General features: G+C 45.3%; 1 protein-coding gene across 3 annotated transcripts in view; it reads left to right on the forward strand.

The window, feature by feature from the left end:
- The window catches only part of LOC137005449 (sialic acid-binding Ig-like lectin 14), a 48,463-nt gene that overhangs the window by 15,509 nt on the left and 17,809 nt on the right, over positions 1 to 15,145 (forward strand). For 2 of the 3 annotated variants that reach the window (XM_067366365.1, XM_067366364.1), the window contains 2 exons: positions 14,886 to 14,918; positions 15,081 to 15,128. In XM_067366365.1, the coding sequence (XP_067222466.1) occupies positions 14,886 to 14,918; positions 15,081 to 15,128 (81 nt within the window). The remainder of the gene's footprint in view (positions 1 to 14,885; positions 14,919 to 15,080; positions 15,129 to 15,145) is intronic. The other variant, XM_067366366.1, reaches the window with a different exon arrangement.

The following is a 15,145-nucleotide window of genomic DNA, read 5'->3' on the forward strand; positions in this document are numbered from 1 at the left end:
GAAGGACGCGTACTTTCATGTCTCGATTCTGCCTCGACACAGACCCTTCCTAGGTCGGTCTGCGTTCGAGGGTCGGGCATGTCAGTACAAAGTCCTACCCGACATGGTTGTAGCTCCCAGCCGGTTGGGTCTTCAGGTCAACTGGGACAAGAGCAAACTCGCCCCCGGGTAGAGGATCTCTTGTTTCGGTCTCGAGCTAGACTCGGTCGCACGGACTGCGCGTCTCACCGAGGTGCGCGTCCAGTCGGTGTTGAACTGCCTGAGCTCGCTCAAGTGCAGGACAGCGGCTCCACTGAAAGATTTTCAGAGGCTCCTGGGGCATATGGCATCTGCAGCCGCGGTAACGCCGCTCGGATTGCTTCATATGAGACCGCTTCAACACTGGCTCCGCGGCCGGGTCCCGAGATGGGCGTGGCAGTGCGGCACGCTCCGTGTCCCCGTGACACCGAGCTGCCGTCACACCCTTGTCCGGTGGTTGGACCCTTCGTTCCTGTGGGCCGGAGTACCCCTCGAACGAGTGTCCAGGCACGCTGTGGTCTCCACAGATGTCTCTGCCACGGGATGGGGGACGCGCTCACTAAGCACTGCGGCCGTTGCGTACACCTACCGTCAAGGTGGTCTACGCTTCCGTCGCATGTTGCAACTCGCCCGCCATCTCTTGTTGTGGAGTCAGAAGGATCTGAGGTCCCTTCGGGCCACTCGTGTCTCAGGTGTGCTCAACCGTGCAGCCGACGAGCTGTCACGGCAGCATCTACTTGCGGGCGAGTGGCGGCTCCACCCCCAGGCGGTCCAGCTGATTTGGCAGCGTTTCGGCGAGGCCCAGGTAGTCCTGTTTGCCTCCCTGGAAACTGCCCTCCGCCAGTGGTTTTATTCCCTGACCGGCGGCACGCTCGGCACGGATGCCCTGGCACACAGCTGGCCCCCGGGTCTGCGCAAACATGCGTTTCCCCCAGTGAGCCTTCTCGCACAACTCATGTGCAAGGTCAGGGAGGACGGGGAGCAGGTTCTGTTAGTGGCTCCGTACTGGCCCACTCGGACCTGATTCTCAGACCTCATTCTCCTCGCGACAGCACCTCCCTGGCCGATTCCTCTGAGGAAGGACCCCCTGACTCAGAGACGGGGCACCCTGTGGCACCCGCATCCCGATCTGTGGAACCTCCACGTGTGGTCCCTGGACGGGATGCGGAGGTTCTGAGTGATCTCCCGCAAGCGGTCGTAGACACCATCACTTCCGCTAGAGCTCCTTCCACTAGGAATCTCTACGCGTTGAAGTGGAACCTGTTCGTCGAATGGTGCGCCTCTCGCCGAGAGGACCCCCGATCATGTTCGGTCGGATCCGTGCTTTCCTTTCTGCAAGATGGGTTGGAGCGAAGGCTGTCTCCCTCCACCCTCAAGGTGTATGTTGCCGCTATTGCCGCACATCACCATGCAGTTGAGGGTAAGTCCCTGGGGAAACACGATCTGATCGTCAGATTCCTGAGGGGGCCAGGAGACTGAATCCTCCTCGCCCTTCCTCCGTACCCTCTTGGGATTTGACCCTGGTTCTCACAGCTCTCCGGGGTCATCCCTTCGAACCTTTGCAATCAGTCGACCTGAAACTAATGTCTCTTAAGACGGTTCTTCTGGTTGCATTGGCTTCCCTGAAGAGGGTAGGGGATCTGCATGCATTTTCGGTCGACGAAACGTGCCTAGAATTCGGGCCCGGTGCTTCTCACGTCATCCTGAGACCCCGGCCTGGATACGTGCCCAAGGTTCCTACCACTCCCTTCAGAGATCAGGTAGTGAACCTGCAAGCGCTGCCCTCGGAGGAGGCAGACCCAGCCCTAGCTTTGCTCTGTCCCGTCCGCGCTCTGCGCGTTTACGTGGATAGAACGCGAAGCTTCAGGACCTCAGATCAGCTCTTCATCTGTTACGGAGGCCAGCAGAAGGGAAAGGCTGTCTCCAAGCAGAGGATGGCCCACTGGATAGTGGATGCCATCGCCTTGGCGTACGAATCCCAGGGCGTGCCTTGCCCGCTCGGGTTGAGAGCCCACTCCACCAGAGGGGTGGCCTCTTCCTGGGCGCTGGCTCATGGCGCCTCGCTGACAGATATCTGTAGAGCTGCGGGCTGGGCGACACCTAACACGTTCGCTAGGTTTTATAGCCTACGTGTAGAGCCGGTATCCTCGCGTGTACTCGCATCCACTAGTCGGTAGACGTGTTGTACCCGCTCTAAGTGTCGGCTTGCAATGCCATTCCCGCCACTGGCCGGATACGTGCATACTTTCACTCCAGTCGTGTTCCCCGCTGGCGAACCCTGTCGAGTTCCTCCGCCTCCCCCTTCGGCTCGGACATTGCGGAGTGTCTGATGCCAGGCCTACATCCGTCGCTGACGCTGTCTGTTGGCTGGGGCCCATATGTCGTGACCCCTCTACGTGAGCGGTCCCATATGTGTATTTTCCACGGTTTAAAACTCCCTACGGGCCGAGTCCGTGTCTTTCCCTTAGCAGAGCCAGCTCTGCTGTCACCTGTCAGATGAGTCTCCCCCTAACCAGGTGGAGCCATCCCATGGACTCCATATGCGTACTGCCCCCCGGGCCAGTCCATGTGTGTATTTCCCACGTAAACTCCTCCCCCATTGGGTAGGTAGTGGTCTCCGCAGCGTCCCTTACGGGTTCGCTTCCCCAGTGTGTCTAGTTTACTTAGTGGGTAGTGGTTAGACAGCAGTAGACTCTCTCGGTGTAAGCTCGCCCCCTTCACCGCCAGCCGGTGCTATGGGCGGCTGAGCTTGCGCTGGGCACTGGAAGGGGTTTCGTAACTGTGGCGCTTTAGTTGGGATCCCAATTCGTCGGTCACTACTGACGTATGTCGAACGTGACCGACTGAAAGGGAACGTCTCGGTTACGTATGTAACCCTCGTTCCCTGAAGGAGGGAACGGAGACGTACGTCCCGTCGCCACAGTTTCTGTACCCTCGCTGTAGCGCGGACACCAGTTGTCTCCTCAGCGAAAAACAGAGTGCGATTGCATCTGCTTCCTATTTATATACACCTGACGGGGGCGGTGCGCATTATGCAAATATCGCACGCCAAATCCATTGGCTTGTTTTAGTTTACACGAAGATGATAGGGCTCTCTAAGCGATATCCCAATTCGTCGGTCACTACTGACGTACGTCTCCGTTCCCTCCTTCAGGGAACGATGGTTACATACGTAACCGAGACGTATTGTGCCCTGGTGGCCTGTATACAGTAGCCAACACAAATGTCAACTTACATAATGTTACGTAAAGCACCATCACTTCGAAGGAATTATATTTGAAAGACTTCTGGCTGATACTGTAAATATTACTATAAATTACAGCAACACCTCCCCCTTTTCCTTTCTGTCGAGGATTGTGTCGATAATCATAACCTTGAGGACTAGACTCATTTAAAGTAGTGTAATCGTCCGGTTTTAGCCAGGTTTCTGTCAAACACAGCACATCTAGATTATTGTCTGTGATAATATCATTTACAATAAGTGCTTTTAAAGAAAGTGATCTAATATTTAACAACCCAAGCTTTATCATTTGTTTATCATTATTATCTCTATTTTTTATTTGTTGAACATCAATTAAATTTTTACCATTAACCCTCTGGAGTCTGAGGCTGATTTGGGGCTTGGAGAAGTTTTGACATGCCCTGACATTTGTGCTTTTTTCAGTTGTTCATAAACATATAAATGACAAAAGTGTCATTACACTGTATTCAGCACAAACTAGGCTACAATAATATGTGAGGAACATGTATGTACATATTTGTGTTTTTGAAGGAATAATGTTTATGCGTGGTCATTGAAAAAACAAAAAACTTAAGTCACTGAAATAAGGCCAAAAAAAGTATATTAAATCTGTGTTCACAAGACTTCTGGTTATTGGGGGTTGTAGACTAGAGTTTTTGCTTAAGAATTATGTAAAAATTATGCTGACTACTCTTTCATATAAAACAATGAGAGATTTAAATTTTGTAAGACACTTTTTGTCAAGAAACACAGTATGCAAGGAGGCGTGAATCTGCATAAATAATGGGCCATTTACACCTGAGAAGACAAAAGAATCACATAATAATGACCTGAAATGACTTGCATATTAATAAGGCCTTTCAGCCAGGTAGGCTGTGAAAAAAACCCTCTGTAATCATGTCTCAGCTCATCATAAACAGCAATACTGTGAAATAGTATTACAATTTAAAATAATGGTATTCTATTATATTCTTTAAAATATAATGTATTTCTGTGATGCAAAGTGTCTGAACAATTATGTTACCTCTGTGGCATTTCGTATAGGCTTTTAGCTTAAAGGCATGCACATTTGGAGAAATATTGATGGATTCTTATATATTTATGTCAAATTTCTATACTTAGAAGTAATATTTATTGTCATCACTATGAGTGCTGGATACTGTGTTTTTAATTCATACTTGCAGCCGGAGGGCGCTCTCTGTGCACATTTAGTCCACAAATTATTCTAATGAAGAAGAGGACATTTCAGGAATGGTGTTTTTAATTCATACTTGCAGCCGGAGGGCGCTCTGTACAACTTTAGGCCACAAATTCATATAAAGAAGAAAAGGAACAAGGAACTAATGGGATGTCTTCTAGAGATCGCTAACCATGGCTTTACCATCCAAATAAACACTTTTCAAGACAATAAATACACGATTGAGACGATGTATGCATGTATTGCCTCTGAATTTGCCTCTGAATAGAGCTGGCTCCGTGGGCGTGGCCGCATTAGCGGGTAATGAGCTGAATCACAGACTTCTGACATGGCTCTCTTTTCATACTGATTACATAAACACAGAATGTTTGCTTTTGATTTGACTTGCACGATTTGAAACCTGACATTTTAACGTTTCTTTAGACATAAGTGTCATTTTTTTTTGTCATTAGTATTCATAAGTTACAGTTCATTTTCTGAGAACTATCAGATTGGACTTCGTTCAGAGAGAGACGAGAGATCATGCATCATGTTAGTTTTCTTTATTTTAAAAAAAGCACAACATTGTGTTTTTACTCTGAGTGTACACAAATAAAAGAAGATATTCTATAGTTTCAATTGATATATTACTTATGTCTCTATGACAAGAAATGACGGAGTAATTTAAGTCTGTTTTGCTGCAATGTGAAAAAAATCCTACAAAACGCGCCAACGCGTTTTCAGACCTCAGGGAGTTAAATGGGTTTGAAAGTTTCTATTTGATAATATCTAGGTGCAAGAGTTTCTATGTGTTGGGAATTATTTGACTTCTGTAACGTGAGGCAGCTAGCAGACGGTCGGTTTAGCCAGTCTGTCTGCTTCCTGTCCTGGGCCCCAGTTTGTCATGTTTTAGTTCTGAGACTATGTGCCATATTACTAGAGAGAAGAGCAGCACCATCCCGGGATGGATGAATACCATCTCTTTTCAACAAGTCAGGTCTGCCCCAAAAGCTTTTCCAATTGTCTATGAAACCTATGTTATTCTGCGGACACCACTTAGACAGCCAGCCATTGAGTGATGATAATCTGCTAACTATCTCATCACTCCTACGAACAGGAAGAGGGCCAGAACAAATTACTTCTCCTGACATTGTACTTGCGAGTTCACACACCTCTTTAATGTTAATTTTAGTGATCTCCGATTGGCGAAGTCGAACATCATTTGTGCCGATGTGAATAATTATTTTAGAGTATTTACGATTAGCATTAGCCAGCACTTTTAAATTTGCTTCGATGTCAGGTGCTCTGGCTCCCGGCAAACATGTGACTATGGTGGCTGGTGTCTCTATTTTCACGTTCCGTGTAATAGAATCGCCAATAACTAGGGCACTTTCAACAGGATTCTCAATGGGTGCGTCACTGAGTGGGGAGAACCTGTTTGATGTTCTTATTGGAACGGAAGAGTGGTGTTTTCCGCGGCTAGGCCACCTCACCGTTACGAGCGAGGCAGCGAGGCAGACAGGAGCAATCGAGCAATCACTCACACACACACAAGTGATACAGTGATAACAGGACAATGATTCAATGATGCAAACAGCGAGTGATATCACTCGCTGTTTGCATATCACAACGTCATATCACTGTAAAATGTAATAAGTTGAGTTTACTTAGAAAAAGTGAGGAAACAGATTGCCTTAAAATTTCCAAGTAAAATAGTGTATTAATTTTTAGTTGTCGTATTTAAACAGATGTGTGCAAAGAAATCTGCCGGCCCCAATGGTATTTCCTCCTATTTACTAAAAATTTGTGCTGAGGATTGTCCCCGATCTGGTGCTCTATATTTCAAAGGTCCATCGACTCCAAAGTAGTACCAGCAATTTGGAAGAAGTCTCTTATTATTCCTGTACCAAAAACTGTTCACCCCTTGGAGAATAATGATTTTAGACCAATCGCTCTCACATCAGTAGTAATGAAGTGTTTTGAGAAGTGAATGGTTTCAATGTTAATAACAGATGTTAATGAACAACTAGATCCACTTCAGTTCGCCTATGGGAAAGGCAGAGGAACGGGTGATGCCATCAACAGTTTGATGCATTTGGTTCTAAATCATCTGGAGGATTCAGATGCTTATGCTCGACTGCTTTTTATTGATTTTAGCTCAGCATTTAATACTATTTAACCACATGTTTTAATTAAAAAAATAAACCAGTTAGGTGTGAACCCTGCAATCATACAGTGGTACTATTCTTTTTTAACAGATAGATCTCAGAGAGTCAAAGTAAACGATAGTCTGTCTCAAGTGAAATACTGTAGTACTGGTGTTCCACAGGGCTGTGTTAGCTCACCAGTTCTTTTTACACTGTACACTAATGAGTGCTCCAACAAGCACCCACAGAACTACATTCTGAAATATTCTGTTATCGGAGAGCATACGCCAGTATTTGTTCACAATCAGGAAATAGCACAGGTGTAATCTTACAAGTACCTAGGTGTGTATATAGATAAATCCCTTACATGGGACACGCATGCTCAATGGGTCTGTGAACGATTTTTACAAAGATTATTGTGACGAGCAGGGCGGGCGAGAGCCGTGAGGGAACGGCGCGAGTCTCTCACGGAGGAGCTCCGGAGGCATAAAAGGAGGAGCGACATCAGTGAAGGACGAGAGAGGACCAGGCCTGGACTTTATTTTATGTTTTATTATGTTTGTGTGGCCGGCAGACGTCCGCGAGGGTCTGCCGGCATTACTTTCGTTTTGTTGTTTGTTTATTTTTGAATTAAAGTTACGTTGAATGTTCGCCGGTTCCCGCCTCCTTCTTCCCATATCTACTAACCTTGTTACATTGGTGCCGAAACCCGGGAGGAAGGAGGGACATGCTGTCGAAGAGCCCTCGCTGCTGAGGGGGATCACGGTGCTGCGGAGTTCGGGCAGCGCGGGAGTGAAGACCGCGAGAGGCTGCCCGAGGCGGTGGTACTGGAGCCTAGTGAAAGGTGGGACGGAGAGCTCGAGGCCGTGCCCCTGGGACGAGGTGGGGTGACTGCCGTCCAAGAGGGAGCGGAGGAGTCGCCGCCGTCTGCCGTGGGCCGGAGCCTGCTGCCGTCCGCCATGAAGGGGAGGAGCAGGGGACGGGGGACTCGCTGCCGGCTGCCCTCAGTCGGAGGAGCCATCGCCGGCCGCCAGGAGGCGGTCGAGGATCGGGCCGTCCACCGAGCGTCCAGTGCCACCGCATGGCACCGCGAAGAAGAGCCTCTTGGCAGGCTGAGGACCGAGCGGCAGTGTGTCTGGGAGCCGGACCCAGCATTTTTTTTTTCTTTCTTTTTCCTCTCTCCCCTCTCTCGTCCTGTCGCTCCCCTTGCTTCCGTCTCCTTTCTCTCGTCTCGTCTGTCCTTACCCCCAGGTGCTGCGGCCGCCGAGACAGGCCCCAGGGGGGAGTAAAGCGCAGTCTCGGAGGTACCCCCCGGCCTGCGAGGGGCGTTGGGGGTATGTGACGAGCAGGGCGGGCGAGAGCCGTGAGGGAACGGCGCGAGGCCGGTGACGCGAGTGATAATGAGCCTCGAGTCTCTCACGGAGGAGCTCCGGAGGCATAAAAGGAGGAGCGACATCAGTGAAGGACGAGAGAGGACCAGGCCTGGACTTTATTTTATGTTTTATTATGTTTGTGTGGCCGGCAGACGTCCGCGAGGGTCTGCCGGCATTACTTTTGTTTTGTTGTTTGTTTATTTTTGAATTAAAGTTACGTTGAATGTTCGCCGGTTCCCGCCTCCTTCTTCCCATATCTACTAACCTTGTTACAATTATATTTCCTTCGTAGATTGTGGTTCCGTTTCATGGGAACATTGACGCTGCGTTGAAGCTTTGGGAACGCCTCTGCGTGATTACGTCTTGAAGCACTCGTGAAATCGAACCAATAGTGTGACGGGACGTCAGAGCGGGTGACGTCACGGACCAGGAAACTATAAAGCACTCCTGAGAACAGAGAACGCCAGCTTCTGTGTCTTCAGCAGTGCTCTGTGTTATTGTGTGTCTTATTTGGTGTTGTCTGTCCATTACAAATACAGCTCGAAAATATCTCTTAGTCTGAGGGCAAGAGTATTAGAGTAAGAGTATATATATATTATAGTAAAAAGTCACGTATTATGGCGACAAGCAAGCAGCAGTTTGTTAAGTGTGTTCATCCCTGCCCTTGCTTCATCACGGGCGGGGATACACACGAGATGTGTGTTGCGTGTTTGGGAGTGGAGCATGCCCAGGCAGCTCTTGAGGGAGCTGTCTGTGTGCACTGTGAAAAGCTAACGCTCCGTACACTCCATTCATGGCTATCTCTCGCCCGAGTCCGCATCGTCCCTTAAATCCCCGACGCTGCCTACCAGACCACTAAGAACAACGTCAGCGCTGGTGGGCAAAGCTTATGCCTCAGCAGGTCAGGCTGCAGCATGTCCATCCTGCAAGCTTATCAGGCTGACCTGCTGGGGGAGATTGCTGAGAGTGGTGAGGCGACATTTGAAACGATCCAGGAACTTCATAAAGCCACCGATTTATCTCTCCGTGCCACCAAGGAGACGGCAAAAACAATCGGCCGTTCTATGGCAACCCTGGTGGCCACAGAGAGACACTTATGGCTGAATCTCTCCGATATCAGAGAAAGGGACAGAAGTGTTCTATAAGACGTGCCGCTGTCTTCCATGGGCCTCTTCGGCGACTCGATCACCTCGGTCGTTGAGAGGTTCCAGGAAGCCAAAAAGCAATAAGCGGCCTTTCAGAAGTTCCTCCCTCACCGCTCTCTCCCCACCGAGGCTGCTGAGCGTGTCGCCGCCCGTGCTCCCCTGCAAAGAGCTTGGGGACCGGGACGGGCGACACAATCGAAGCCTTTCGAGGGTAAGGCAGATCTGCGGACTGTCATTATCGCGAGGAAGGCTTCGAAGAAGTCCTGACTGAGGAGGGCCGGTCAGCGCTCGATTCGGCTGTTCCCTGCCGGTGCGCTGCTTCATGGTGCCGAGTCCTCTCCTTGAGAGCAGCTTATATCTCGGGGCATCAAAATATGGGGGCATACATCCTGTCGAGGCAGAGGCCGAGGCCCGGGGAATGGAGACTCCACCCCGAGGTGGTGGATCTCATATGGAAGAATTTCGGTCACGCAGAAGTGGACTTATTTGCCTCGAAAGAGACGTCTCATTGCCCACTGTGGTATTCTCTAACTCATCCAGCCCCTCTGGGGTTGGATGCCATGGTACAGACATGGCCGAGGCTGCGTCTGTATGCATTTCCCCCAATTGCTCTGCTCCCCGGAGTTCTGGAGAGGGTTCGGCGGGACAGGGTCCGTCTCATATTGGTAGCCCCGTTCTGGCCAACCCGAGTGTGGTTTACAGACCTAGTGTCTCTCCTAGACGGCTCCCCCATGGAGATCCCAATCAGGCAGGACCTTCTGTCTCAAGTGGACGGCAGAATAACTCACCCCTGCACAGAGTTATGGAAACTGTGGGCTTGGCCTCTGAGGGGGCTGAGCTCATAGAATCCGGTCTCCCAACCGAGGTTATGGAGACCATACTCCACTCCAGAGCTCCATCCACGAGAAAACTGTACGCATATAAGTGGAAGCTGTTTGCTACTTGGTGTAGCCAGTCTCAAGTGAATCTGGTCCACTCCTCTATCAGATCCTCAGAGGCTGAGGCCTGCTGTGCGTACAAGAATTCCGTCCTGGGACTTGGCTATTGTATTGGAAGGGTTGGCTGCGGCTCCCTTTGAACCTCTAGAGGAAGTACCTGAAAAGTTCCTCACTCTGAAAACTATATTTCTGCTAGCTATATCATCTCTCAAGAGAATCGGAGATCTACAAGCACTTTCTGTTGCTCCTTCATGTCTGGATTTTGCACCAGGAATGGTCAAGGCTTTCCTGCATCATAGACCTGGGTATATACCCAAGATCCCCACCAATGTCCCAGGGCCCATCGTACTGCAGGCCTTCTGTCCTCCTCCTTTTTCAAACCCGGATCAGGAAAAACAAAATCTGCTTTGCCCAGTGAGGGCTTTAGACACTTACATCCACAGAGCTGCCCTGTGGCGAAAAAACGATCAATTATTTGTTTGTTACGGGTCTCCTAAGAAAGGAGGCCCAGCGTCCAAGCAGAGAATGAGCAAGTGGGTGGTTGAGGCCATCTCTTGCCTATGAGTCATCCGGGCAGCCTTCACCTTTGGCTGTTCGGGCACACTTGACTAGAGGTATGGCTGCCTCAAAGGCTTTGATCTCAGAGGTTCCCATCTCCGATATATGTGATGCGGCTGGGTGGTCATCTCAGCACACTTTTATTAGGTTTTATAACCTTGTTTTGGGCTCCACTCCAGGGTCCTCAGTGCTCTCGTCATGAAAGATAACAGACAGGCCCTTGGTCTTATGGCCTAGTTGGGATAGCGTTCCCAAAGCGTCAACGCAGCATTGATGTTCCCATGAAAGGGAACGTCTCGGGTTACGTCTGTAACCCTGGTTCCCTGAATAAGGGAACGAGACGCTGCGTTGCATAAGCCATACTCCCTGCACGCCTGTGAGCGTCTGCTTCATCCATATCAGAAGCTGGCGTTCTTTGTTCTCAGGAGTGCTTTATAGTTTCCTGGTCCGTGACGTCACCCGCTCTGACGTCCCGTCACACTATTGGTTCGATTTCACGAGTGCTTCAAGACGTAATCATGCAGAGGTGTTCCCAAAGCGTCAACACAGCATCTTGTTCCCTTATTCAGGGAACCAGGGTTACAGACATAACCCGAGACGTTTTATGGTGTTGACAGAAAAATTATGCTGCTTTTTTATCAATCTTTGTTAGAAAGTGTCATTAGGTATGGCTTGTCTACTTGGTACAGAAACTTCAATGTAAAATCTAAGACAAAGATACAAGGTATCATTCAAACTGCTATGAAATTGATCGGGCAAAAAGACTATCCTAGCATCCAGTCTCATTTTGAACTTTGTACATTGAAAGAGGCTAAAAGGATCCTAAGTGACCCGTCCCATGTGCTTTACTCCAGTTACGAAATACTACCTTCTGGGAGAAGGTACAGGATCCCACGATGCAAATTAAACCATTTTAAAAACTCGTTTTTGCCTGTATCTATCAAGTTGCTAAATCTAGAGCAGTGACACTTTTTTTTTTTTTTTTATGTGCATGTTTTTTTGGATGGATATCTATTGTATGTATTGTGTGTGTACCAGGTGATGTTGGAGCAATGGAGTCTACTCCAAATTTCCCTACTAGGGACAATAAAGTATATTTAGTTTAATTTAATTTAATTTAATTTCGTAACTTAATTCAGTTAAGTAAAGAGAACTTGTTGGTCAAGTTCTGTTAACTCAAAATCATTAGTTGGGTTAACTTATTACTAGTGTTCACATTACTAGGAAAACCGATTGCCTTAAAATTTTCAAGTAAGCTGAACTAAAAAATATAAGTTAAGACAAAAAGCAACAACAGATCTTAGGCAAAACATTATTTATTGCTCATCAATTTTCTTCAGAGACTACAATGTACCAAGCAATGCCATTCTGGCACCGCTAAATTCTAAACATTTTTCATTAACCAATAATACTAACAGTCTTTTGACAAGAAACTGAATAGCTGACCATGAAACAAAAATCAATGTTAGCTTAATTTTGACATTTTAAACTTTGGCAGGCGACAATTTAACACTTTAATTAAAAAGAATGTTGACTTTAGTGCAACCACAAGATTAAAGAGAGAGTTTTAGAAACAAAAAAAAATGAAATTCTCTCATCATTTACTCACCCTCATGACGTCACAAACCCATAAGACTTTGGTTAGACTTTGAAACATAAATGAAGATATTTTTAATGAAATCTGAGAGGTTTCTGTCCCTCCAACTGTAAGTCCAGTTAACCAAAACATAAAAGATCCAAAAAAAAAATTTCTTTAAAAATATCTAAATTTGTGTTTTAAAGACTAACCAACGTCAAACAACATGAGAGTGAAAAAAAACTGATGACAAAATTGACATTTTTGGGTGAACTAAGCCTTTAACGATCTCAAACAGCCTTTGCTTACATCAACAGAAGGGTATTAAGTGAATGTAGTTTTGGTTTCAGAGAATTGTGTCCAAGGGAAAGAAAAAATCCAAATTTGCCACATATCAGCCCAAAAATTAGTCTCATTGCACCTGGAAGGTTTCCAAGTTCATCCATGACAATGTCTCAGTCTAGAATAATGCTGTGCATAAAGAGACTCCAAATGTAGTTCTTTCTGGAGGAAGAATCCTGGCTGTCTTCTGTTATCACAGTCAGAATCCCGAAGAAGGGTGTGTCACAATCACAGTCCTAATAAAAAGGGAACAGCAATATCACAATTCTGGTTACATTAAAAAATATCAAATAATCGAAAAAATCTAGTATAAAAAATTCAGTGACATCAGTGCCCTGATAAATGTTACAACATTGAATGAAATATAAAATTGAGCTAATACAGTAACATAATTTTTATTAAGAAAGAAGCATTGACAAGCTTACCATAGATACCATAATTTGCGCAAGAAACTCTCTTTTCAACTGCCACTTTCTTTGTTGTACGAATTTCCAGAAATCAAGTTGATAAAGTGCTGAGAAGAATTCTTGATTGAGGCTTCTGATTGTGATGTGATTGAACTCTGTCTTGAAATCTGTTACAGGGAAAATAAAAGTTAAATGTACATTGGGTCCACAGTTAGTGTGTTCAAGGCATACTTGTTTATCTTGTATCAACATGTTTAGAATGATTTCTTGTTAAATACCCCTTCAATTAATTAAATAACTTGAATGAACACAAACAGTCAGTGTGAAGGCATGGAATTGGACTAGTTCTGGTGCAGCTTCCATGTTTTAAGCGACATTGCTACAGTAGTAGATCTCTATTTTCAAAGGAAAAATACAGCAGGCTACTTACATTTCCAATGCATATCGCGTTCCACAAAACAGATCCTGCAAATTAAGAAAAATAGCCTTATATTAATCTACATGTCTCATTCCACAAAACAAGCTCTGAAAATTAAGAAAATAATTCTTACTATATAGATTTATATTAATTACAAACCACTGTGTAGTCTTCAAACATTTTAATCTTAAGAAACCTAAACCTAATATAAAAAAATTATAACATCCATGTACAACACACCTAAACTAGCATCCAAATATAAATCAGTAATTAGTAAAGCTTTCCCCAGTCTACACTGTACACATAATAAAAAAAATATCTAAAACATAAAAAATGTTCCTTTATTCAAAACATGCATCCAAAGACCAGTAACTTGCAAATGCTAACTGTTAATTTCGATTAGCACAAACACAACTCAACAATTTCAATAATATAAAATCACACCCAGTGTCACTGTGTAAGTTATTTAATCTGATCATATTACACTATCGAATAACAATATTAACATATTAAACAATTCTGAAATGTTAAAATATGACAAACAAGCACCAACTTACCGTTCCATGTGCTTCTCCCCTCATATTTTAACATACCGAAACCAAGACTCTAAAACCGTGATGAAAACTGAACCATGAGTAATTTGAACCATTGCATCCCTACTGGCCAATGACATTGTCGTGTTTGAATCACGTGCTTCAGACACCTGTCACGCTGAAGGTGTTCCCCAAAGTGTCTCTGGACACAGTGCGAGTTCCCATTCAAAAGGAAACAATATTTATGGTACTCAGACAGGAATGTTATATGCAATTGTTTTGATGAAGGGAAAGAAGAAACATTTCTAGTTTCAACATTATTTATTATTCAGATATTCATCTTTAAAATAAATCATTATCAGCTGTATTCAAAATGTATGCAATTTGGTTTTGGACCCCTGGAAATGTACAGTTTAACAATTTACTCATGGAGCCACACTGAAATCCTCATATGTCTGGAAATTAATCATATATGGCATTAAAATATAAGATACCAAAAGAAAAGTTTACTAAGAAACAAAATTTAAAATTGTATTAAGATATCATTGATACTTCTTGAACTTTGGCATATAATGCAACAAAGAGTAAACAGATTTTACTAACAGACTACCAATCTCTGTGTACAAATACAGTAATACTGCCATCATTCTAAAGTCATACCCCCCTTTAATTTGGCTCCAAATCTCACCCCTCTACAAAATATTGGACTACTCTGTTGATATCCGTCCATGACATTTAATATTTTGTCTTTCTTCTTTTTCTTAAAAAAAAAAATCAACTGTATGTCTTTCTGACTGGGGTGGAGAGGGGAATTACATCATGTTTAAAGATGCTTCCTGTTCCTGCTGATAAAACCACACAGATCTGTTTCAAATCTAATTATAAAGTTACTAATTAGTATATGTAATGAAAAATGTAACAATAAGTACCCATGAGTAAACAATGTAATTGAAAGTAAACAGTCATCATAATTGTTTTACTATAATAATCTCAAGTGTTAAATGTTTTTTAGAGGATGGAGTCGACTATCAAGAATTTCTCGCAGGTAATTAGTGTACTTCTGAATATATTTTTATTAACATCTGCATTGAATGATTCATCAACCTCCATCAGTTTTAAATGAACTTGAACTTAATTAAATCCTTGACTTTCTCCTGTGTGTATGTGTTTGTGTATATGTGTGTGTGTGTGTGTGTGTGATCACCAGGTTTCGTTCAGGTGAAGGCAGCGGTGGTCCAGGTGGCAGAGAGCAGAGGCAAGTACACAACAGCT

Source organism: Chanodichthys erythropterus, chromosome 17 (assembly GCF_024489055.1).
Source record: "Chanodichthys erythropterus isolate Z2021 chromosome 17, ASM2448905v1, whole genome shotgun sequence".
NCBI classification, from domain to species: Eukaryota; Metazoa; Chordata; class Actinopteri; order Cypriniformes; family Xenocyprididae; genus Chanodichthys; species Chanodichthys erythropterus.